The sequence below is a fragment of the Ascidiella aspersa genome, chromosome 2 (assembly GCF_963924565.1).
Source record: "Ascidiella aspersa chromosome 2, kaAscAspe10.2, whole genome shotgun sequence".
NCBI classification, from domain to species: Eukaryota; Metazoa; Chordata; class Ascidiacea; order Phlebobranchia; family Ascidiidae; genus Ascidiella; species Ascidiella aspersa.
In genome coordinates, this window is record NC_139448.1 from 36,186,398 (window position 1) to 36,213,084 (window position 26,687).

Genomic DNA, 26,687 nt, shown 5'->3' on the forward strand with positions numbered 1-26,687 from the left:
AGGCTAAGGGGGATAAAGATACACACAGACATATTTCTTCAACAAGTGTGATCTAGCTCTTCTAAATCTGCTTATTGACCAACGATTACGGCTTACGTATTATTAGTACGCCGCAACCATCGCACAATCAACGAAGCTGTCTAGTACAATCAACTTAATATTGAAGGGGATCTACAGTACCGTATCATTCAATGAAAGATGCGCACACATGTGTTTAATAAAAACTGTGATCTAGCCCCCCGGAAGCTGCTTATTGACCAACAATTACGGCTTACGACAAAATGTAGCAAATATTGGCGTATGGTTGTTTCTCGACTCGTTTCCCTCTGAGCCTATAGCTTAGTTGGTAGAGCCAGGGATGACCGGAGGTCGTGAGTTCTAACCTCACTGCAGGCTAGTTGTTTTTCTATCCTTCCCGGCTTGCATCAATGATCGACAGATTCTGCGATGGCTTTCAGTGTACTAATGAGCCGTAATCGTTGGTCAAAAAGCAGGTTCAGAAGGGCTAGATCTCAGTTGTTAACACACATATTTGTGTACATATGTTTCATTGAATAATTGATATGGTGCTGTTGATCCCCTTTAATATGAAGTTGCTTGTACTGATTGAGCAAGCATTGGCGTATGGTTGTTTCTCGACTCGCTCCCCTCTGAGCCTGTGTAGCTCAGTTGGTAGAGCGACGGTCCCGGTATGAACGGAGATCGTGAGTTCGAACCTATGTTTTCTAGCCTGCTCTGCTTGCATAATTGATCGACAACTTCGCTTAGTCTGCGATGGTTTTCGTTATGTTAAAGGCCTATTGTTGTTAAGTGTGGCAAATTTTGTTGATAAAAAAATTTAAAGATCATACTTCAAGACCAAATCAGCTCATCATGTTGTGATACGCATTTTGTATGAACGCTTGGTAAAATGGTAAACAAGCTAACATATTATCTGTTTAGATTTTTTTAGCAAAGCGTTAGTTTCTTTATATCGTTATTAGGCTATGTGGTGTTTGTGCGACTCTAGGCAAATAAAATGGAAATGGCTAAAAAATATAACAGTGTTTTCAGCAGTCGTGCTTACATTTTGTGCTTTACTTTAATAAATACCCTTTAGAAGTGCAAAAATACATGCAAGTAAGCATGCAATACTTCAATTATAACTCATACCATTATGTTATTTAACTATCGCCTGACCATGTTGTATAAAAATGTAGAATATTTTTTTAAAGTCATTTTAACCTCGTATTTCGTCACAGGAGCCCCATTGTCCTCAGCCGCTTGCCACGTGACTTGCTGGGAGGTGGAAGGAGCAGAGTAGGGTGGAGTGATTGTGACGTCATTAGGAGCGCTCGGAGGAGCTGGAGAAGCCACGTGGTTAGTTAGAATTGCTTATTGGATCTATCTGGTTTACTCACGAAAAAAAAAAATAACGTGCAACTTTATGGATGGAAACTGTGTAATGCAATATTTGTTTATTTATGGCTGACAAATGAACTGACAAAGAACTTTAACCGTAATGTTCAACGCATACGGTATATATAATTGAGATATGGGCAATTTTGGGTTCAGGTGGTGGACATTTTAAAGCGCCCGAAGCGCTACCCTATACACATAAACTTTATAATTAATTGACTTACTGAAAATCAAAATCAAGCGAGCTTTTGCCCTTTTGCTCTACGCGAGGTTTCCGTCCTCACTGAAGCCCACCTTAGGACACCTGCGTTACTCTTTGACAGATGTACCGCCCCAGAATACAAACCGCGAAAGCGTGGCCTATCGATCCTTTTAATTGACTTAAATATAAAAAAAAGTCTTAAAATTGTGGTAAAAAGTATTTTGACAATGTAGAAGACAGCAAAGATTGAAAACCAATGTTGAAAAACAACTCCTTAAGCGATCCATACAATGTTCTACACTACAACCTCATAACAGCTAGTTTAGTTTATGAGATCGAATTTTATTGTGGAGTTTCTTTTGATCTCTCCATTGGCTGAAAAAACGTGCCAATTTCGGCGCTCTTTCACTATTGTACGTAAAAATTAATAAAAAAGAAATTTCTTCAAATGCCGCATACCACAACACATTGTTTGGGTTAGGTTGGGGTTAGCATTTGGTTGAGGGTGGGTCAAGTTATTATTAATAATAAACATAATATTACTTGACCCACCCTCACCCAAACGCTAACCCGCACCCTAACCCAAACAATATGCGTTGTGGTATGCGGTATTATTATTATTTTTTTTTGCATAACTTTTCACGTACAATAGTGAAAGAGCGGCCCAATTTCCACTTACCTAGCACACTAACGTTGACAGATGCGCAGTCTGAGCCGACTTCTGTGCTGGCGCAACAGGCGTAAGTACCTGTCTGTTCACCTTCAACGTCCATAAGCTGTGTGTATTTGAAGGGTGTTAAACGGAAACTAAAGCTATGTTCGTTACAGTTTTGCGTTGCAGACTTAGAGTATCGAAACGAACCATATAATAGAAAAAATGAATTAAAAAAAAAACTTATTAAGGAGTCAAACAGTAAAAAGGAGTCAAACAATAAAAAAGTGTATTTAAAAATACAACACAAGGTAATGGATTACTGACTAATTCAATGAGAGCTTTACTAAAAGTAAAGACTATAGGTCACGTAAGGCAAAATAGTAGATATGATATAAACCTGAAAAATTAGCGAAAAACATTGCCACTAGTTTTCCGGATTTAGAATTAGACAAATGCGACTATTAACAAAGATAGATAGTCAAACCTAAATGTGCGAATCTCAAGTTTCCATATATGGTCACCATGAGATCACACAAATTTCTACCTAATCGTAATGACGACATAAGTGTTGTGAACAAGTCTGTCCAAGTTAAGTCTTTTCGCTTCTAAGTCAAGTCTCAACTGCAAGTTAAGTCTTTTTGAATAAATAACAAGTCAAGTCCAAGCCACCAGTTGCTCAAGTCAAGCAAATAATAAAGCAAGTTAACTCCAAGTGTAAACCAATAAAAAGTCCAGTCTAGTCATTTCTCCAAAAGAGTCGAGTCAAGTGACTTTTCACAAAAGACTTTCGTCAAGTCATTTGTTAAAAACATTGACTGAAGTGCACTGAAGTCATGCCTTTGACTTACGTCATTCCAATAGTACTACACAATATACCAACTTAAACATCACGCACCTTCAAAGAACCTCCCTGGTTTGCGTAATGTTCGTCCCTGATGACCAGTTTTCCATTTTGTGTCCATTTCCATGTAACCACGAGGTTGACGTCATGCGACTCCGAGCATTCAAGGTCAACCGCGTCACCGAAGGTCAAGTCAATGTTCTCCAACGGGTATTTCGTAATAATCGTTGGCTCTGCGCCAAAGTCACATTTAAATCTGCTTTTTCATAAAAGAATTTCATAATGAAAAAAATCAATGCGCCTTATAGTTGGAACTTCAGTCGAAGAACATCAAACATGTTGCAAAAAGCTTTATTTTAAAATAAAATGCTGACCGATGGTTTATTTCTTGTCTTAAGGCAATCCAAGTATCATTTTTTTGTAAGTTTTGACAAGAATACCGATTTTTTTCGTTCTGTGTTTTTGATTTTAAACTGGAAGCAAAGAACGTTCAGTAGAAATGTAAAGATCAACCTCCTTTTGTGAAACATCTTCCTTTTCCTTGCGTTTAACGTTATTTTCCAAGGTTTGTTAAACACCTTGTTTGTGTGGGTATTCTCCTATAGAGCCCTTTGTTACCACCAGGTGTTTAAGCACATCGTAAACTATTCTGATTTTGCAAAGTTGCCTCCAAAATAGCAGTTATAATTGTTACCGTAGCGTAGTCTACTCACGATAAGCTTGCAGATAGGTTTGTCCATCCACACTCCCGAGTATGTTGGTTGCATTGCACGCGTACTGCCCCTCGTCTGAAATATCCACGTTCTTCACAGTAAGGCTCCCGTCATTACCGAAAGAGTATCTGGAAAAACATGGCGTTTTGAATAAGGGTGCCTCAGCTTGTATCATCGTTCAGTTTGTGATGATTTAATATAACAAAAAATTGTGGAAATTGGAAAATATACTTGGGAAATGTTAGGCTGTTCTGACAAGTTACAGTTTAGTAAAAAATTGCAATTCACATAATATTGTTTAAAACACTTTGTTTTGCAAGAAGTGTGCAGTGATGGTGCTGAAAAAAGTTCAAGAACCTCTGGCTTAGATTTGGAGCATGCACTGGTGTGAAAGTTTGACAGTACTTTTGATTACGTTAAAATTAAACAATGTTAATAGTAATGCTTAAAGATTTGTAAAACTTGAACGCAATGTTGCCCTTTACTGTAAGAACTTTGACATTTTCATTAAGTTAGATTTCGGTTATTATTCGATTCAGTTCTATTTCAATGAAATTACTTTGGGTTATTTTCGATGCTCATCTGATCTTTTGTCCACGTAAACGTTGGCGCCGGGGCTGCTGTGACGTTACAAGGGATGATGACGTCATGGTTGATTGCCGCTTTTGTAATGTCGTTCATCTTCGTCACAAACACGGGTGGCGCCGCTGAGCAAAATGGAGAATAACATACATTGGGAGAAAGCATATTTCTTGCGTTTGTTTCTAGTTGTGTAAAAAGGATGGATGGGGCATATCCGGCCAGATGTCAATTGGGGCGTCATGGTCGAATTTTTTTGAAAGTTTGGTAAAATTTTGGAACAAAAATTTTGGAACGTTTTTCACGATTGACAGTAACGTTTTTTACGATTGACATAGTGTCGTGCCACGAGACAACCTGGTAAAAAAGCATACATGCCTTTATGCCAGTTTTAGTCCTCTTGACAAATTAGAGAGGCCATTCTACTTGTACCAATGGCCAATACAACTATAGGGAAATTTTCCAAAACAACATTTATTGCCTTTTATACGTGCAAATCAGTTCATTGTGCTTGGTAATTCAAATTTTTTTGGTGTGTCATCTGACTAACAGCACACTCCCATATGATAACTATGACCCACTTAACCTATTGCTTAATCTTACTATCAACTGTAATCTTGTCTACCTTTCTTAAACCTTAGTGCGCTTGACAATCCAGAGGCTCTTATAATAGTAACAAAAATCGAACTTACATCTGACAACTTTGATGTGGTTTCATATAGCGATTAGTAAATAACTATCGAATAGTTTTTTTTTTGTTAAATTCAGTTTTAAAGCGCTTGACAAAACAAAGGTTCTTACGTTAGCGTTATCTCAACAAAACACACACTCACATCTTACGACGATACGCGCGCTCGAGAAGATGGTTCCCTGATCATTGACAGCTTCGCACTGATACATCCCAGTGTCCCCTTGATCAACCGAGTAAATGTACAAAGTACTTCCTTCGACGTCGTTGCTTATCTGTGTCTTCCCGTTGCTCCCTTGAGTAAGAGAAACTCCGTTCTTCATCCAGAGGTAGGACGCAGGAGGAACGGCTGCTGCCTCGCAACGGAGGGTAGCTGTCTCGGATTTGTCCACCATTGTTGTAGTGATCTCCCTAACCCATTGCGGTGCATCTGAGTGAAATAAAGCACAATCTGATTTGGAAACAGTATACGAGTGTGGTAAGAAAATATAATTTTTTTCCCGGCTGGCGAAATAAGTGCGGAACATAAAGGTTTTTAGTTTTTTGAAATGATATACGCTTCCCTTTAAAATAAATTGTTTTTCCGTATTACATTTTTTTTCTATGTTCTGACTATTCTCACACGTATCCAAAACAATACTGTCAAAGTGGTGCTAAAACACCCACTAGCTAGTTTACCTTGTCATTCCAAAGCAACCTGTGCTTCCATGTAGTTATAATGGAAAATTTTAATTAATTTTCATCTTTCAGAAAACATAATTACAAACCATGGGTTTTTCCCAATCCTTAAGCAATGTTGGATGTTATTTTAAGTTTCAATTCTTGTCAAGTATCAGCTTTCCCATCATATCTGTGTAATTAAAACTGACCAGGCAAGACGGGGCAGTGACTTAATGGAACGCCTGGAATTTTGGTTACATATTGACTTGGAGATATCTGTTCGTCGAAATCGACCAAAGGTTGAGTTTAACTCGTCACGTACATGATTTCGTTATCATGGATTTTACAAAGACACTGGAAAGAGTTACGTGATGTAACTGGCTTAAATCGTTTGTTCCTTTTTCCAGGTTCATTATTACGCAAAAATATCTTTCAATGTTCATAATTATATCTAGGTTTTGGGCAACGATTATTAAGAGACTGCTTTGATGACCATTAGGAAATTGTAATGACCATTAGGAAATTTGTAAGGCTTATGCTCCAGTTGTTTTAAAGTAGATGGCGGTTGTTTTTCCTACGAACTGCAATTTGGCAAGTTTGATTTAATGTCACGAAATATTCGATGTTAAAGTGTTGCAAAATCAAACGATTAATTTACACATTGTCTGTTATTTCTTACAGTTTTTTTAAAGGGCTGAAAGTACCACGGAACTCGACAATTTAATTTGCAGTTAAAAAATAGTAAAATCATGTCTAAACCTGAACGAGTTTTTAGTGCTGACGTAATTGTTGCGTTGGTTTGTAACAGACAAAGTCAACATTTAGTAACTCGTTAAACGATCGTTGGCCTTTCCAAACAAATCCACACTGTCTGTCTGTCGCAATATTTCGCAATATGTATTTTAATTTTAAACTACACCTACCGGCAAAGGATTATTTATAAGGCTTGAAATTTGTTTTCTGTTTTAAAATTTTTACTATATGTTAAAATATTTTGTTAGCGTCTTAAAAACATCTTAACCAAAAATTAGATTTGACACCATGTTTGAACAGCGTTAGTAAAACTGTACAACGGACATGTTCTACAGTGTAAACACTGGTAAATTAGATATTTTTTATACTCTCCAGTCTTGGTCAAATTTATAAATTCTAGTCATTTTAGAAAATATATTTCGTCACAAAATAAGGCAGCATCAGTAAATCTTGATTTGAAATTAAGAGATTGATGATGCCTTGTTTTGTGGCGGAATACATTTCTTGTTTGAAAGACTGGAACTTATAAATGACTGACTTTGACCAAGACAGGAAAGTCTGAAGAATATGTCCCATTTGAAGTCGTTGTCGTCACGTGTAAGGGCGAGGAGAAATCTTCATATTTTACACGTTTAGTTTGCCATTGACAAACTAGATGTCTGATTATTGTTTCAGTTCAAGTAAATTTTTGTCACTTCTGGTCAATTTTTTTATTAAGAAGTCCGCTGCTGAAGGTCATCTAATTACAATTACAAGAATATGGTCAATACCCTGGTTTAAATAACCAATGCACGTTTAAATTCCATCTAATGTTGTTCGTTTGACGATACAGTATGTGAAACGTCTGTAATCGGCGCATATTTTTTGCCCAAAAAATCGGTTATCTGAATAAAAAACATTCCTATCAAGTACTGCGTTGTTTGTCACTGGTTACTTTTCCACTTAAATTTCATCCTTAATGACTTTACTTAAGTGCACTTAAGTCACTGTTTTTAAATGACTTGACTTAAGTCATTTTGACAAAATGACACGACTTGACTTAACGTTTTATTTTTATGACAAGGACTTGAAGTCGACTTGCTCTAATTAGGACTTGACTGGGACTTGACTTGCGCAACTGATGACTTGGACTAGAACTTGACTTGTTATTAATTCAAAAAGACTTGGACTTGGACTTCAGTTATTTTACAAAGGACTTGACTGGGACTTGACTTGTTATTTATTCAAAAAGACTTTGATTTGGACTTGAGTTGTTTTACAAATGACTTGACTTGGACTTAAGTTATTTTACAATGGACTTAACTTGGACTTAAGGGACTTAAGTCATTTTTAAATGACTTATTTACAACACTGGTTACTTTTATACTTGTGTCCACTTACATTGCAGCTCTAGGCGCCCTTCTGCCGACACTTCACCGAGTGAGTTAGTGGCCGTGCATCTGTAGCGACCTTCCGACGCTTCCGTGACATCAGTGAAGACCAGCTGACCAGCTTTGGACACTTGGTGGCCAGTCGGCATCTTGCCGTCCACTCTGGTCCAGTTCACCGTCGGTGTGGGACTGAAAGTAAGTTGTAGGGTTTGTAGTTGGAATCCATCCCATGCCGATGTGTTAATTGGGCAATACAAAGAGTTACTACATTTTTACTTTGGACAAAAATTGTTGTAACTAGGCTAAAACACTTTCGAATGTAAGGGATCTCCCGCAGACAATAAAATGTATAAGAAAGATTATTGCTTTTGTATCAAATGTTGTTTAAAGGTTAAGAAAAAACAGGTAGTTTTTTAGAATTTTTGTGTTTTATACCTGAGTTTACAAACAGGATAAGAATTATTCTGTTTCAACTATACTTACAGTCTTGACGTTGGTTTAAATTAAAAGCTTGTTTCAGATTTTTGCGCATTAAACTTTGTTTGCGTTTATGTATTGAATACAAAACCAGCTAACTAAGTATCCTAGTTACTTGCAATTTAAAATAACCCTTCAGGAAGTGTATCAATAATGTTAACGTGTGCAACTGGACCTAATCCCGTGATTTAATCAATATATAGACGTTTCTAAAGACAGAGTGTCTAATTAAGGTTAATTTGTGACTTAAAAATTGTACAGTGCTAGTTCAAAACAAATGTTACCAGTGGTATGAACAGTTTATTGGTATATAACTTAAATCAGTTCACTAATAATTTCACAACAATGTTGAATTCAGCAATTACAGCTTACAGAATACGAGAAATGTTTCTTACTTTCCACTCGCGAAGCATTCGATGTATACACTTCCTCCCCTTTTAGCTTTGGTAACTTCAGCTGGAACAGCCAATAGCTTTGGTGCTTCCTCCGTAACTGAAATTGGTAAAACAAGTTGAAAACTTCGTACAAAATTCAATATGCGTTCACTTTGTTTCGGAGACCACAAAAAATAGGAAGAGGCTGTTTATCCGACTAGCAAAGTAATTTAAATCACATTACCACTATATTATGAGTGTATGTCTACCTCGCTAACAGAGCTATTTTTATAAGTTAGGGAATTAATAATAAATAAATGAACGTATACCTTAAACTATAGGACATGTTTTAAACATTTTATGATCGCTAGGCGATAATTCCGAACTCGATGTACAATCACTAATGGGTGTATTTGTAACTCAAACGAAATAGGGCAAATAGCCACTTCCCAAACATTATGATTAAATCTGGAATAGCAGTTCAATGCATTTGGCAAGATCATTACCATTAAAAGGTCGTCCAAAAGCACCGCTTTTAATAGAGTGGTTTGACTACTATTTTTAGCGGTCAAAGACATAGGTGGCATCATAATATCTAGACCAGTAGTTCCCAAACTTTTTTGGTCTGTGGCCCAAATGTCTACTTAATAGCAATTCGTGGCTCATCACGTGCTCTAAATTTGGACACAAACATTTTCTACAAAAATTTAAACCAAAAACTGTTATTTCAACACAGCAGCTAAAACCCTTTGTTAGGAGATAATGACCTTTATTGCTAAATAATTATTGTTTTTTAAACAAAGCGCATTATATTGTACAGTATAACAAAACAGTAGTAACTGTTCAAATGGCTCTGTGGCCCATTGAAAATGTCTTGGTGGCCTAGTACTGGGCTATGGCCCACAGTTTGGGAAGCACTGATCTAGACAAAAATACATATATAGGTTTGACTCTTCAGCTTACGTACGTTAGCAATTCTGTATGTCAACCGTTTAGAATAAAAAAAATTCAACCGTTTTATTATCCTGGACGAAAGTTAAGTTAGAGGCAACTAAATAACCGTAACCTGGGCTAATGCGGTCAACGAAAACCACTGGGGATTTTATTGTTTTACGGATCCAAAAGTCACACTTTTAGGACAGCGAGTTTACGCCAGTTTTTATTCATAATTCTTAAGTTCTGAAGAAAACAGGATCTTGTTGGATCAGTTTGCTTATCTGTGTAATCCGAAATCCTTAATTTTTGAGAAAACTTTATCTTGTTGGTTTACATCAAATTGGATTTATTAACTGGTCGTCAAGAGTGAATATCTGTCAAAGATTTTCTGCGCTTTCGGTGTACTAATGATACGTAAGCCGCAATCGTTGGTCAAAAAGCAGTTCAGAAGGGCTAGATCTCAGTTGTTAACACACATATGTGTGTGAATGTTTCATTGATTTAGGCAACTACTGTTTGTGATAGAAGTTTTTATCTAAATAACAACAGAGTCCTCCAACGCGCACACCACGTCATTTCATCTCTGTACCAAAACCCATCGCCCTTGCGTAACCTTTGTGAGCAAGCGTTGGCGCCAAGTTTCAAACAATCATTAATAAGTAATTTCGCGCGCTTTTTGGCGTGTTTCTTGAAAAGGGGCGAGTAGTGTTTGTTTCAGTAGAGATAAGAAAAGGCGGGCTCCGTGTTATAACGTTACATGTTGCGGTTTAACGGCGCAACATAAATGCTGGCTACCACGTGTGTATAGCGAGCGTTTCTAGACGTCCTGGATTTCTGTCAAGGTGTCAAAACGCCATTTGACCAAGTTGGACTTGCATTTACTAAAATAAAGATACGCCGCCAGTTGCACAGTTTGGGTTCAATAACCTAATGTGCGAAACCACAGCGTGGAAAATTGTTACATAAATATATATATGTATATAAAATCATTTTTTTCATTTTTAGCATTGAACGTGCGTACTATAGTTGTACTAATAGATCCCGACTTGTTGTTCACAGGGGTGCTAAAAATTTTCGCTAAACATGACCTCACATGCCCGCTGGAAAAGTGAGCTTGTAGACGGGGTAATATATATTTTTTAAGTTGGTGTTTTATTCTTTCATTGCTTGATAATCTCGCATTTCAGGGAATGCCCCTTAATGGTTCATTCGGTCTGGTTTGAACGAAAAAATCTCGTTTGAACGAAAAAATTATACTTTTAACGAACGTTAGTAGTAAGAAACCGAAATACTCGAATGTAATAGGTTATTTGCTAGGCGGCAGGTATTTTTTTGTAAACGCCATGGTAAAGAAAAATACGCACTATATCCACGACAGAATAATATCTAAATTTGTCGAAATAGGACCTAAACCTGACGGAAATCCTAAATTGATCAGCATAATGCCCAAATGGTCGAAATAACGCCTAAACTCTATGAAGGGGGTGGCTCATCAAGATGTGAGATCGACATTTGTTTTGCAAGAGTCAATATGATTTTAAATACGCCGGCGTTCGATTTATACACAACTTTTCCTATACAGTACTCTTGCACAACACTTACCCGTACTGACAACTTCAAAAGGCACCGGGCTTCCACTTTTAGTCACAAAGTCTCCATCCACTTCCCACGTGGATCTCATATGGCAGATCAGAGAGTCGGTATCTCCCTCCACCGGGTTTGCAAGGTACAGGCTGCCGTCCTTTTGCGAAACAAACTTCGTCATGCTGCTTGTCTTTGGCGTGACGAAAGTAAGGGTTTTCTTTGATTCCCAATAGAAGGCCACGCTACGTTCTAAAACACAGCAAAAAAATAAATAAAGTTAGACAAAGTTGGTCAATTATGAAACACAACATGAATCAACAAAACTAAATTTCAGCAATATACACGCTTAAATTAGAAACAAAGCATAAATCATGACTGAAGTTTGATAATAAACCGCAAAGCCAAAAAGGTCGAGTAGATCGACAGCATCTTGATTAAGACCTTTCGATACGAGCTTGTATCATCTTCAGTTAATCTGCTCGTATCGAAACGTCTTAATCAAGATGCTGTCGATTTACTCGATCTTTTTGGCTTTGCAATTTATTATCAAGCTACGTGACTGAAGTTCCTATATTACTAAGGTATCGAATCGGCAACCGATACTACCCTAGTATCGGACCAGTACCAATACTACAACTTGGCATTAGGTATCGTTTCCGATCCGGCAGTGTTGGACTTCCGCAGTTGGAATGGGGTTATAATGTTAAAAATACTCACAAAGAAGTCTATACAATGTTCTAAAACCTTATGACAGCTGGTTTAGTTTATGAGGTCGCAATTTATAATATTTTCATAAACATCCTGGTGGTAAAGCAAAAAACGTAATCCAGTAAACTAAAGCGCCTAATTATGAAACAAAGTAACAAAAAATGTAATTTAGGTTGAGAAAGACGCTTAATACTGAACGATTGTGTTTGTAGTGTTCCCCCGAAAATCAGGTCATACATGGATTTTCAAGAACAACCGAATACAAAAGGGGAAGAAATATTAAAAAAAAACAAGTAAATACTTCTAGAAATTGGTGCAGAAGTTTGTATTTTTTATTAAAAATCAATGAAACATAGCATCACAAGGCAAAATCAAGCAAAAGGTTTTACATAACAACGCACAACTTGAAAAAAAGGTCTACACACAAGTTGCCTTCTTTAGTACAACTAAGTAAAAAGTAGTTTGTTGTACTCACTTGGTTCGTATTGTGGAGGCTGGCATTCGATTTTCACTCCTGATCCTTGGCTTGTTGTAACTTTCACGTGGGTGATTGAAGCAAATTCGTCGATGTCTGAAATTTAAAATAAACAGTGAATAAGCGTTGAATCTAGTTATGCCTGATGAAGGCGTAGATCTAGAAATTTTGTTGGGGGAAAATGACAATTTATTCAGAGATGACCTTACAGAGTACGTCATAACGTCACATCGCAAACTTACGTCAGAGAGTTATATCTCAATGAAACGTCATACAAAGTAACCTTATTAACACCACAAAGTTTGTTTATTTTGTTATACAGGTCTTCAATACAAAAGCTACAACGATGCTATATATTCGCGCATAGCGCAAAACGCCCGTATAAGATCCTGTTCTGACGGGGTATGTTCACAGTCAGGGATACGGTTCAAATATATAATATACCAAGTTTGGTGCTAATATCGGTTTAAAATTCAAAGCGAGCGACGAATATCCTTTGTATAATTAATACCAGAGACAGGACAACACAGTGGTTGACCAAAACGGTTCAAAACAAGTCGCTACTTGAGATTTTACTGTTGCTTTTCTGTTGGCCGAAAAATCTATACGCTCTCGTCAGTCGATGGGTCACTGCTAGACGCCGTGTACATTTTGCTGAATTGGTCCCTCTTGAATAAATTGAGTTACTTTCGATCTGTTAAACGACCAGGAATTTTTTTTCCGAAATGATTTCCTGTTTTCACCAGCGCTTGTTCGATTACCGGCAGTTGTACATTTGTCGCCCTGTCGCTTAGAGATTCGGGACACTTTTGCCCTTAAGAATGTCGAACTTTTCAAAAAGCGCATTTTAAAGCATGTAGCTTTTTCAAACTGTGTATCAGTATCGCCATATACAACTTTAAAATGCTCAAATCATACACCAGGGTTAACCATCTTCATTTTTGCAAACAAAACACTATGTTTTCTATATGCTATGTCTATGTCATTTTTTTAGTAACGATATTGGGTATCCACGGACGAGTTCATTAATTTTAACAGGTTAACGTTTTTTATGTCAATGATTTGACTTCAAGTTGACTTGCTCCAATTATGGCTTGACTGGTACATGGCTTGTTATTTATTCGAACAGATTGACATGGACTTAAGTTATTTCAAAATGACTTGTGTACAACACTACCGTGTCGACGGTTATCGTTGATAAGTACACATTTATAGCGCAAAGATATAATAATAATGTGGATGGATCAGCGTTTTTTGTTTTTCAAGTTTTTCAGCTTGCGGCACATTGAGAAAACAAAAGCATTCGGCCCACAACGCAATACGATTAACAATTGCACGCCAAGAAAATTACTAAATAACATATAAGTTATCTAATTTATGATGCACAACAAGTCTTACATGCTTGCCTGCAACTACATTTGTAACACCAAGAGGCTATTTCCTAAAGATTTTTCGTTGCACAGTTCAGTTACTTTTTAGGTGTAGTTTTAGAACCACTGGTTCTGATCGTAATTTAGTTATTTATTTTTTTTATGCTATATACACGCCATAATCCGAAAAGCTTTTACGAAAATATTATCTTGCTCTTCGATATTCAGCATTTAGTTTCTAAAATATTAAGATGTAATTAGTGTTGGGACATAATTTTTCCTAAAATATCGCGCTGCAAACTGTTTTCACTCACGTTAAGGTCAGGCAATCGATGCTGAAATCGATATTCGGTGACGGTGTCACGTAGAACAGAAAACCGGGATGCGACAGTTTGTATAAAACAAGAAAATTACACATTTTGTCAAACATGTTTTGCATTTAAAGCTAAGCTGTTTGCAAAATGCATTTGGGATAATTTCAAGTTTAACTTAATAACTGTTTTTAATATTTTATCTGTACTTTAGCGAAACCGTTCCGATTGTGTAATTCCATCACTGTGACCCCATGACTCGCTTGGAATGTCGTAATCAGTAAAAGTACTTATATATGTAGAACCCCCGAGAGTGCAAGGTTTGTTTTACCCCCTATTCTGAAATTTTGTACGTGATGAATATTTTGTTTCGGACTTTGAACGAAATCAGAACTGAAACTGCTTCGCTCTGCTTTCCGCCGTCGTTTATTTAAAAGTAGTAAAAACACAGTTCTGTTATACGCCTAGTTTTTCAGGGTGAGGTAAATTGTGCGCTAAAAGTATTATGCATGGACCACGAAAATTAATTTTACCTTTTCTTAATGAATTTTTAAATTCGTGTTCAAGTACTTTATACAAATGACCCCCTAAAGCTGTTTTCAGCAAAAATAAAAGTCTTTTATAATTTTACCCTGTCAGACGGTTATCACGCAGTGCTAATATTATGGGCCATAGTCATTTTATGCAGTTGTTTATAGTCTGCCAGGAAACATTGTGCAGTTTAAAGTGATGTGTTATATTTGTTCAAAACAGTTTCCTGGTCTGATCATTTACACGATTTTTAGTAGTTTGTACACTGTTACATTGGACTACGTTGTTCAGATGGTCGAATACCGCAACTATGACGTCAACCTTCGTGGGGATGTGACGTAATCGGTAAAAACACTTCGATAAAGAACCTCCCTGAGAGCCTATAAGGTTTGTTTTACCACCACTATCGAAATGACTTTGTGAAAGTTGTGTTTCCCCACTTTCAAAGCCCGGCGATTGACGTAGGTGGGTGTGGCTAGGGCGTGGTTTTTGTCTGCCAGTCATCTAAGGTGAGAAAATAGTAACTCCAAGGATACTCGGAACGAGTGAAACCATCACTGTAATGCCAAAGTAAAATATCAGATCCTTAGATTCGAATCCAATTTTGCTCCTTAGATTTATTTTTAGAGTAATCAGAATTTTTCTTTCGAATAACAGAATCCGCCTGAATCCGAATGGTAAAAACAAACAATGATAAGTTAAAACTTAATACATGACTTAGTAAATCGAAAATTAGTTTGTTTGGGGGTTATATAATAAATATATTTTTTGTCGAGGATACAATTTGTTTTCTTTTGATCTAGAAACCACTAATTAAAAACGATCGAATCAACCTAATATCCACACTAATGACAGAAATAGTTATACTTTCGACCAAAATGCTTCCAGTTATCGGCTTTATTGTATATTGGTATGTTGAAAAATGACAAATAGATTGATTTTTTCTACATGCAATAAACCTCACTCCAATAATTAATTGACCTCAATCGAGTAAGATTGATATCCGCACTTCACCGCACTGTCAGCTTTTTATAGGAGTCCCTGCCTATTTTACACCAGAAAATCTCGGACAATCTATTGTTTGATGTAGGCCCTAGATATATCCTAATATATATATTTTTTTGACATATGTAAAACATGTTTCTTCATACATGCACAAACTGTTTCTTTGTGTCTACTTTATAATTTACTTCGTCATGTTAACGGGTATGTTCGCTTTAGCAATAACGAAGTTCTTGCAAGAGATTGGACGAAATAACGTACTAAAGGGATGCGCGACAAACTAATATCAAACATGCGGACCTTGAAAACTATTTGTGCGAAACCAGACCTACTTTAGACTTTGAAATAATACTTAATTATCTATTTTGGTAAATAATCAAATTTTCAGTAATCTTAGACCTTCAGTATTCTAAGGCCAATAGCAATCTTCAGCATAATTTTAATTGCAGAAATGTGAAACTTGATTACAAACACGTCCGCCAAGTTGATTTATGATAGGTTATATATGTATAGCCTTATTGTGTATTGTGTGGAAGCTACGACGAAGCAATACAAAACCATCTCTGAGCATGACTATGCTAATCCCGTAGTCAGATTAACAAATTAATGTGTGATTTATCGTTATAGAATGTTTTTCCTACTAATTGCCTTTCCATGCAGCGTGAGATTGTAACGTATGTACATACAATCGTTCACCTATACCAGGGGTGGCCAACCGGTCAGCAAGGGACACATTTCCGCTGTCTTAACCGCAAATATCCAAATTTCCGCTGTCTTGACCGCAAAGATCCACATTTATGATAATAATAATTTACGCATTGTCATTGTATATCGCAATTTGAGTTTATGACCCTTGCTTAGATTGAAATCAGAACTAAACATTTATAATGAAAAAAAAAGGATTTTAGGTTAAATCCGATTTTTGACGACGTTACCTACTGTATAGCGTCGAGATGCTTGGTATTCCCTTAACCCCAGGTAGTTAAACTAAAAGTTGATAAATTGCTTTTTAATCTACGAACTGCAGCTACCGGTGCGCTTGGGCGAGCGAGCGCCATTGTATTGCGCAAAACAGCTTGCTTCCCCATTTTCTACACACAGCGACAAAAGGCACACTTGTTAAGTCAAAGTGCACCACACGCACACCCCTAACCGCTCCTAGGCGATACGAAATGCTGACTCGAAGAGTAATGCAATTGTGAATAGCTTTTGTGGTTAATCTTCAGTTCTAATTCCTCTCTCGTTCGGAACAAATTAATTCACGCCAATTGTTAGACCTACCTACGGGTCTAAGTGTGGAACTACATATGGATTTTACCCAAGATGATAGTGGATTAAAAGATTTAGATTAAATTTAATGTCCGACCTTTAGTTTAATCGCTAGTTTTCGCAATTTTGTTAGTTTATTCCCCTAAAAACTAATTAGAGAAAGTCAAGTTTAAGTCAAGTCCTTGTCGTAAAAATAAAACGTTTGAATATTAAAACTTATAAACTCGACATATTTTGGGCAATAAATCAAGTATCATATATCAGTAAAGTAAATTGATTTATTTGTAAAAGTTTGGATAAATTACGTAATTTCATAAAAAAAAGTTACCAAATGAAAATATTTCATTTTAACCCGAGTAATTTTTCTCAAAGACTTAAGTCAAGTCATTTGAAAACAGAGACTTATGTCATTACAACATGTCAGTTATTACGTTGGGCGGGAAATTAACAAACCCGTTTACTGCTTGTCAGCGTCGCCGTTCAAAAGCAAATATTCTTGCAAGAGATTGGACGAAATAACGTATTAAAGGGATGCGCGACAAACTTATATCAAACATGCGGACCTTGAAAACTATTTGTGCGAAACCAGACCTACTTTAGACTTTGAAATAATACTTAATTATCTATTTTGGTAGATAATCAAATTTTCAGTAATCTTAGACCTTCAGTATTCTAAGGCCAATAGCAATCTTCAGCATAATTTTAATGTGAAACTTGATTACAAACACGTCCGTCAAGTTGATTTATGATAGGTTATAGCCTTAATGTGTATTGTGTGGAAGCTACGAAGAAGCAATACAAAACCATCTCTGAGCATAACTATGCTAATCCCGTAGTCAGATTAACAAATAAATGTTTGATTTATCGTTACAGAATGTTTTTCCTACTAATTGCCTTTCCATGCAGCGTGAGATTGTAACGTATGTACATACAATCGTTCACCCATGCCAGGGGTGGCCAACCGGTCAGCAAGGGACACATTTCCGCTGTCTTAACCGCAAATATCCAAATTTGTGCTTTCTTGACCGCAAATATCCAAATTTGTGCTTTCTTGACCGCAAAGATCCACATTTATGATAATAATAATTTACACATTGTCATTTTATCAACATCGCAATTTGAGTTTATGACCCTTGCTAAGATCGAAATCAGAACTGAACACCTATAATGAAAAAAAAAAGGTTTTACGTTAAAATCCGATTTTTGACAACGTTACCTACTGTATAGCTTCGAGGAGCTTGGTATTCCCTTAACCCCAGGTAGTTAAACTAAAAGTTGATAAATTGCTTTTTAATCTACGAACTGCAGCTACCGGTGCGCTTGGGCGAGCGAGCGCCATTGTATTGCGCAAAACAGCTTGCTTCCCCATTTTCTACACACAGCGACAAAAGGCACACTTGTTAAGTCAAAGTGCACCACACGTACACCCCTAACCGCTCCTAGGCGATACGAAATGCTGATTCGAAGAGTAATGCAATTTGTGAATAGCTTTTGTGGTTAATCTTCAGTTCTAATTCCTCTCTCGTTCGGAACAAATTAATTCACGCCAATTGTTAGACCTACCTACGGGTCTAAGTGTGGAACTACATAAGGATTTTACCCAAGATGATAGTGGATTAAAAGATTTAGATTAAATTTAATGTCCGACCTTTAGTTTAATCGCTAGTTTTCGCAATTTTGTTAGTTTATTCCCCTAAAAACTAATTAGAGAAAGTCAAGTTTAAGTCAAGTCCTTGTCGTAAAAATAAAACGTTTGAATATTAAAACTTATAAACTCGACATATTTTGGGCAATAAATCAAGTATCATATATCAGTAAAGTAAATTGATTTATTTGTAAAAGTTTGGATAAATTACGTAATTTCATAAAAAAAAGTTACCAAATGAAAATATTTCATTTTAACCAGAGTAATTTTTCTCAAAGACTTAAGTCAAGTCATTTGAAAACAGAGACTTATGTCATTACAACATGTCAGTTATTACGTTGGGCGGGAAATTAACAAACCCGTTTACTGCTTGTCAGCGTCGCCGCTCAAAAGCAAATATTTGCACCAAACCTCATTTTCCCAGTGGCCGTTAAGTGTGCCACACAATGCTGCTTGTCGCAAGACCATGGTCGTACATTTGCCCAAGACACACGGTTAAGGCAAATGTCTGACGCTGTGGTTAAATATGCAGTTAACGTTCAACTGCGCCTCTCTTTTTAAGACTGAGTAAAACATTTACAGATTATTCGAGGCAGTGGAATACAAACCAATCAAGTAAAAAGTAAATTTGACTGAACAAAATAACATTAAATGCTGTTTTATCAAAAGGTGCAAACTTCTGGGCTGGTATAGACATTTTTTTTCACTTATATCCAGATTATTATATTTTGTATTCAGGGGTGTATCCATATTTTTCGTCTGGGGTGCATAAAATGTTCAGGAATGATGTAACAAAGTTACGTCATAACGTGATGTACTAATACAATTATTCCCAAAAACAACTGTCCTGGGCGAACTCTTGCGCAAAATGTAGGTGAAAAGAAAGGTGTAGTGTATTGTAGATGCAATCATTAATATACATGTTGACTCTAACAAACACTCGCTCGGTACGCAAATTTGAAATCACAGCCTTTTAGTGAATATACTATTGCTGCCAGGCATTGTTTCAATTCCAAAATTGTTCTTTCCATCAAAATTCATGTTTTGGTAAACCGATAAAGCACTTAAGGACATTTCTAAAAAAATAAACAAAATATGCGTAACTCGCATGATTTTTCTTTTTTAGCCAAGCTAAACAAAACGGGTGTGATGCCTTATACTGTGTAATTTATACCCATATCGAGACCTTTGCTCTATTGAGCTACACAGGCTCATAGGGAGCAAGTCGAGAACCAACCTAAAATCTGTTGCCTGCATTCTGTTCGTAAAACTAACCTGTGGTGAGATTCGAACTCACAACCTCGGTCATATTTGGACCGTCGCTCAACCAACTAAGCTACACAGGCTCAGAGGGGAGCAAGTCGAGAAATAACCATAGCACCGTTGCCTGCTGCATCGTGTTTGTAAAACTAGCCTAAGGTGAGGTTCGAACTCACGACCTCCGATCATACCGGGACCGTCGCTCTACCAACTGAGCTAAACAGGCTCATATTGCAACAAGTCAAGAAACAACCATAGCACCGTTGCCTGCTACATCCTGTTCATACAGTAGCTCAGTTGGTAGAGCGGTATGACCGAAGGTCGTGAGTTCAAACCTCACCACAGGCTTGTGTTTCTAGCCTAACTTTCTTGTAGTATAACCCTGATGAGACTAACTGATCTAGGTAAGCCTCTTAGAAGGCATCCTGTTCACTTCTGTAACTACAGCAGTTTCGTTAAATATGGTTATTTTTACACACAAAAAAAGTTGCGATCTCTTACAGTTTTCAGTGGACGACAAAACCAAAACCTTAACAAACACGAAAAAAGCGTGTTAAAGTGTACTTACATGCGAAGATAAGTTTCCCGTAGTTGCTGACTACTACGCCTTCATCACTTTTTACCACGCACTGGTAATCTCCTCCATCACTTGCTTGGGGCTGCGAGATCTGCAGAGTGCCACCGATCACTTTAAACCGGCTGTTTTCTGTGTTAAAAACATAGCGAGTGGCGCTTAGTTCTAAACATGGTGTGAAATACAGTTGAAACCCCCCAAAAAATTTGTGCTAAAATTACAAATAAAATTGAATTTTTAGAACACAATTTTTTTTAGTAATTTGAATAAAAATACGAAAGCCAATATATTCTATAAAAACGAAATTGATGGATTAAAGAATTTTTGTTTATGTTTTATCCCCACAGTTTAGCTTTCTGCCAACAGAGGGTATTATTTTTATTTAAATATAAAAGTTTAGTAACTATTTTTCGCAATTGAACCCCGTTAGCTTATTTTACCAACCTCAAAAAGCTTAAAAAATTCCCTAAATATTTGCGTATGAAATTATAAAGCTACAAATAATAATTTCTTCTTCTGGCAAATAGTTCAGTAACCAGATGAGAAATGTGTTCTAATAAGATCACGCTCGAGAAAAATAATGTTTTCTAATAAGATCACGCCTGAGAGTTGCTTACACCCTCATTCAGAACTTAAGGCCCCTCTTAATTTAGATGGTCACTTGCAACAGTTATTTTGATTTGCGTTATTAAATACAGTTTGTTTCTGTCAATTAAACTTCGAAAAGTCCACAATTTACACCAAATAATATAAATCAAAAACAGATCCTCTGGTAATTTTAATTCTTTGCCAACGTTTCGGCAACCTGTTCAAGCCGCCTTCGGCTTTTCTTTCCATTTATTGTACGAGCGTTCAGTGTCATTACCCTGACGAAGGCGGCTTGAATAGGCAAAGAATTAAAATTACCAGAAGAGCTGTTTTTGATTTATATTACGCCAAATAACTTTACCTGGTAGAGGCTGGTCATTCTTTCTCCACGAGTAGATCGGTGTATTTTCAAGCTTCGCTTTGCACTGGAAGGTTATCTGCGCCTTGGAGTCGAGAGGTACGACTTGGTCGCTTGGCTCGACCTCGAAAATTCCAGCTGCGGTGAAACACTGTGTTGTTAAATAAAGACCAAAGCAGACAAGACCGATATTTGGTAAATGCTGTAGTAGTTAAAATTATACACACCACTTGCCTGATGAGCGTTAGAAGTTCAGTTATCTCCAAGTTGTTATTAACCTGCTGTTTTTTACTTTATTTAACTTACAAGACCGATGGTTGACGAATTTGATACTAGTTAAATAATGCATACCGCTGGGTAAATAGTGATACTTCACTCTGATAAGTAGAAATTTCGATATTTATTCTGATATCCGACATTTTAGCAAAAAAGTATCGCGGTCGGATCGGATACCTAATGACGTCATTACTATACTTAAACAAGCAAAATCGATAAATAACATTCAGCGGCAATTTTTTCAGGTTAGGGCTAACTTTGCCTGAGCGTTAAAAGTTCGGTTACATGTAGTTGTTAAATTTACCCTTTTATCAGTTTACCTTTTAAGTATAAATAACTATTTCGGGCGCAACCTATGGAAAAAACTACTGTGTTAATTTGCTATCAGATCGGCCCTGATACCATCGTAATATCGGGCGAGTAACGATACTACCACTTGGTATCGAGTATCGGTACCGATTCAATATTATCGGACATCGAGTATCGGCACCGATCCGACATTATTGGACATGCCTACTGGTATGTAGTATTAGTAAACGAAAACTTTTGATTCACGGCTGTGCAATTTACACGTTTTTGAGGTTCATTTATAGACCACGTTTTTTGTTACACAAATTTAGCTCCGGCACACGGCAATGCCCGACTTCTGTTTTAGGTTTGTTTGTATACCGTTGTAAATTCGGCTTATAGCGAGATGACTAAACTCCGCATTATACATATATTATACGTGTTTTTCTGGAATCTTTATGTTGTTTTTTTATATTGATTGATAAACCAGTTTCTGTTTGGCTAAAACTTTCCTTGTTTAAAGCCCAAACAGACAGGTATTGGGATTTATATAAAGTTTTCAATTTTTCTGTATTCGTCTCGTAACTATATAAAGTTGATAAAACATATTTTTTGATTGCAAGTGCAAAATATACTAACTAAAGCAGGGATGTCCAACCTGCGGCCCGTCTGAAATTTTTGTGCGGCCCGCTAGTCATTTTCACTCCCAAGTAGTATTTTAAACGTTCAATATTAGCCTAATTAAAATGTACCAGTCAGCTTTTAGGGGCGCACTAATAGTATAGTATGGGTAAAAAAATATATATATAACTCAAAAGACCCGTGATAACTCTAAAGAGCAATACTTAATCTTGAAACGTAATAGGTTATGTGGCCCATTAAATTATTTCAAATGTTAATGCGGCCCACTATAATAAAATGTTGGACATCCCTGACCTAAACCATGAAAAAAGAGCCATTTAGTCCAAAACATTTGCAGGTCTAAAATAGTTGGATGATATTTATGGATGAGGTTCATAATAAAGCCGTCCTGTATTGACTTCGTTTTGGTCGTGCAAATATTGCCCCTTTGTGACATACAGGTACGAAGCAATGAAAAGTATTTTCAATTGGTATGTAACCCTTGTTCCACTCGAGTTAGCTGGTTCGCAAATTCAAAATATGCATAAACCGAAGCTAACTCGAAATGTGTTATTCTTGGTTCTTTGCCACGAGATTAGTTTCATGATGTTATCTTCACGCGCATTCATTATTTATCCGGCACTAAAAGGCAGCAGTGGATTGCAAAATGCACGCTCTCTGCGTCTTGTAATTTAGACGAACGAGCGTTTGTCAAATTGACTCTTGCCAATCGAACTTGATGACAATGACGTAAATACACAAATTACCTCGTTGTTTTCCTTTTAACATTGCCTTAATACGACCAAGGCCCTAAATCGATATAACACTTTCATTTTCGCTTATTCTTATCGATGCTGATATTATATTTTGCTTGTTTATGCCTTATTGCGCAACTAACGAAAATTATGTAATATCGTGCTAGGCCGCTTTCTGCAATTAAAGCCGCTAGGGTTGGGATAAATTAAAAAAACATGTATGCCAGAATATAGAAGGGGTAGTGGTCGGTTAATGACTGTTTTTAATGAGATTTACAACGAATTTTCGTGCTAATTGTAATTTCGTCTGTCAATTCCACCTCGAATTGTTGAAATTCGAAGGATTATTTATTTACGGCATTGGATTTTGCATGCTTTGGTCAAAATACACTGGTCTTACTTTTACGCGCTTTCGGCGTAAGTTGAAATGCAACTTGGTTAAACAATCGATTTTGAATTTGCTCTCCGTCCCTGATTGGTTTCCGCTCATTTCACGCCCCAGTGAGTATTGCGTCATAAAGAACAATCATTGACAGGCAACGCGCGCGCTCACTTACCACTTGCTTGTGCCGCCACAATTGAAACGATGGAAAGTATAATCCACATCGTTGAGACACTTTCAGTATAATCCACGCAGTTCCACCAAATTATTCCAGAGATAATTATCAGTTATATTCTTGTTGTAAGAGCTGCGAATTGTAAAGTATTTTAACAAATGTTTCTTATCTGAGCAATTCTGCCGCTAATAAGGTTTAGTTCAACCCACGCGTTACTAACGATCCCGTGATTTTAGCAAATGTCATAACCTGTAAATAACCTTTTCAGCACTTCTACTTGAAAACTGACTGGTTGACATTCTAGAAACTGCACCCACGCGAAAAGGCTTGCGAAATGAGAGTCTAGAGTGCAACACGCGTTCGAATGAGCGCGATTCCGTTAATGTTCGACATTAAGCAAACATTTACCGATGGCGATCGTTCGTTTTGTAGCGCTAGAATTTGCTGGCCGGTAATTTCGCCTGTAGTAAAACTGTTTGCGGCTAAATCGTAAACCTTGGTCCCACCGGAATACAAAAGCCTCTTTATTTTTTCCTATGCGGTCTCTAAACGGTGTGAATTACGTTTTAAAAACATTTGCTTTCGCACAATCGTATAATTTTATGTACAAATAATGTTTGTGGCTGTAGTTTTAACGTGTGTGACTGTCGGTCTCATTATTTCAGCAGCAATGTAAATCGCATAGCAACCTGACTTTGCTTAACGGTAATTTCACAGCAAATGACGAATTGATGCCACAACTTTTATTAATGACTTCAATGTTAAAACATCGCTTTTAAACAAGCAACTTAATTTAGGAGCATAATGGTTGGACGTAATAAGAATATCAAAGCCCATACAGAAGTAGGTGTCATTTTGAACGTTTCAAATAAGTCTGTATTCATTTTCAACATCTATAAATGAATACAGACTTATTCGAAACGTTCAAAATGACACCTATAGTATACTTCTGTATGGGCTTTGATATTCTTATTACGTCCAACTTAATTTACCTTTCACAAAAGTTGTGTTTTGTCATAGATATTTGCAATATCTTAAGTAAACCTGGACCATTATATTCTTACATTTCAATGTAGTTTAACATTTTAAACAAAGCCTTCGTAGTTATTGACCTTATGTGTTGAACTAGCAGCAATGGAAATGTTTTGTCGTTTATGATTATAACATACTTAAACAAATAAGTAGTTTCAAGAATCACTGATTCTTCGTCAACATGCTATTAATTGGTTTACCTGGCTGTACACTTAATTATAGTTCCGCCATTAATAAGCTTTTCATATGAACAATTTAAACACTACAGCAAACGATTTGCGTATAAGCAAACCTTTTTGTTCGCTCTTTTCACATTTTAACTAATTTACCGGCGTCGCGCTGTTCTACACGAAGCAAAACAGATCTAAAGGTTGCGCACATTTTAATACTGAAACTGGATTTGCTTTTTGTTTACATATTTCTAATATTTATTAGCTTTCACTTTGTGTTCTTCCATTCTATTTAAATCTGTCGACCAGCTAAATAAACTTTAAAGCGGCTCTTCGTCTCTACCTATTGTACACTTTTTGTGTGGTACGCGAGCAGATTTTAGGTCTGATGCGAAGTTATTAACGTAAATGTAGTTGTATGCAGCGACAGTTCAAATCCTGTTGTGTGCGGTCTGCAAAGGCTGAGAAGCGCGGTTTTGAAGTAATCGCCTATTATTTAAAACCTGTATTGCTTACATTAGGTAAAACAAATCAGTGCGGTATTTTTATTGGATTTTGAGAGAAATCAAATGTAGAATAAATTCGTTAATTGTTAAAACCTAATTCACAAGGAAGTTTAACCATACCCACGTTTTTAGTATAACTATAGAATCAAATCACCTAATATTATGTAGGTCATATGACTACGTAGGACATATCAATGTCCTCCCATAAATAAAAAGACTGGAGACCACTGCCTTACACTGACTGATAGTTTAACACTGGCGGCATATAATTTTGTTTAAAGGTTTCATAATTATATTCTGTTTTTTATAAAAAGCCAAGCAGTTTTTTTTTTTTTAAATAAGTGAGCGCCGTAAAATAGAACAGTGATTAATGTCTGCTTTAAATTTTAAATAGGTTTGGTCAGTTTATTAGACTTGTTCATGTTTTGGACCATTTTGCGTTTCGTTTACACAACAGCTTTACTTTAACCAACTCCGCACACCAAAAATCAACTATTGCAAGGATGATCAGAAACACTTAAAATGAACATACATCTGCAGCTCCCGAAATATTCCTGTATTACATTAACCCTAACACCCTTCAGTTTAATTGTTTGATTTTCTTTATGCACCATCTTCATGCCTTGATCTATACAAAATATCTACACTAAACCCGGTTAAGTTAAGGAATATTAGCATGTCCCAAAATTATCCTGTTAAAATGGTACGAACACTCTTTAGTTTACCTGTTTGTTTTTTGCATTTACCTAGCAGCTTTATCTGTCCAAACACAACTTATACAGCTGAACCCATGTTAAGCCGAAGCATTTAAACTAAGCATATTCCCTGCATCTCAAATTCTGTTTTGCATTGAAGTCGTCTCCCTTGTGTTTACTAAAAGCATGAACCATACTCACATTTTCCGCCAACATCCCTAAAATTACGCGCCCGTATTCCCAAATGCCCATCGTTGTTATTTAAGCGTCGAAGAGCATAAAAATTGTCGTTTAAACGAGAGATAATGCGTCTATGCGCATAAATAATTTATGCGCTTGCATGTCAGCCATTATTAGGAGCGTTGCATTGTAAACAGGCTTGTGCGGCTGTTTTCGTTGTTGGGGCTAAGTTTTTGCGATGACTAAGCCTTATACATCGATCCCCTGATTAATAAATAATGTTGAT

At 36.6% G+C, this 26,687-nt stretch overlaps 1 protein-coding gene across 1 annotated transcript in view; it reads right to left on the reverse strand.

Moving 5' to 3' along the window:
- Nucleotides 1-23,867, reverse strand: part of LOC146165538 (contactin-4-like) — a 31,764-nt gene extending 7,897 nt beyond the window's left edge. The window contains exons 1-13 of the mRNA XM_083380954.1: nt 23,819-23,867; nt 21,325-21,459; nt 20,370-20,507; nt 12,414-12,509; nt 11,249-11,479; nt 8,732-8,828; nt 7,870-8,048; nt 5,222-5,506; nt 4,369-4,516; nt 3,810-3,937; nt 3,151-3,329; nt 2,280-2,376; nt 1,225-1,343 (exon numbers count right to left, since the gene is read on the reverse strand). Coding sequence (XP_083237080.1) covers nt 1,225-1,343; nt 2,280-2,376; nt 3,151-3,329; nt 3,810-3,937; nt 4,369-4,516; nt 5,222-5,506; nt 7,870-8,048; nt 8,732-8,828; nt 11,249-11,479; nt 12,414-12,509; nt 20,370-20,507; nt 21,325-21,459; nt 23,819-23,867 — 1,881 coding nt within the window. The remainder of the gene's footprint in view (nt 1-1,224; nt 1,344-2,279; nt 2,377-3,150; nt 3,330-3,809; nt 3,938-4,368; nt 4,517-5,221; nt 5,507-7,869; nt 8,049-8,731; nt 8,829-11,248; nt 11,480-12,413; nt 12,510-20,369; nt 20,508-21,324; nt 21,460-23,818) is intronic.
- Nucleotides 23,868-26,687: the final 2,820 nt, after the last annotated feature.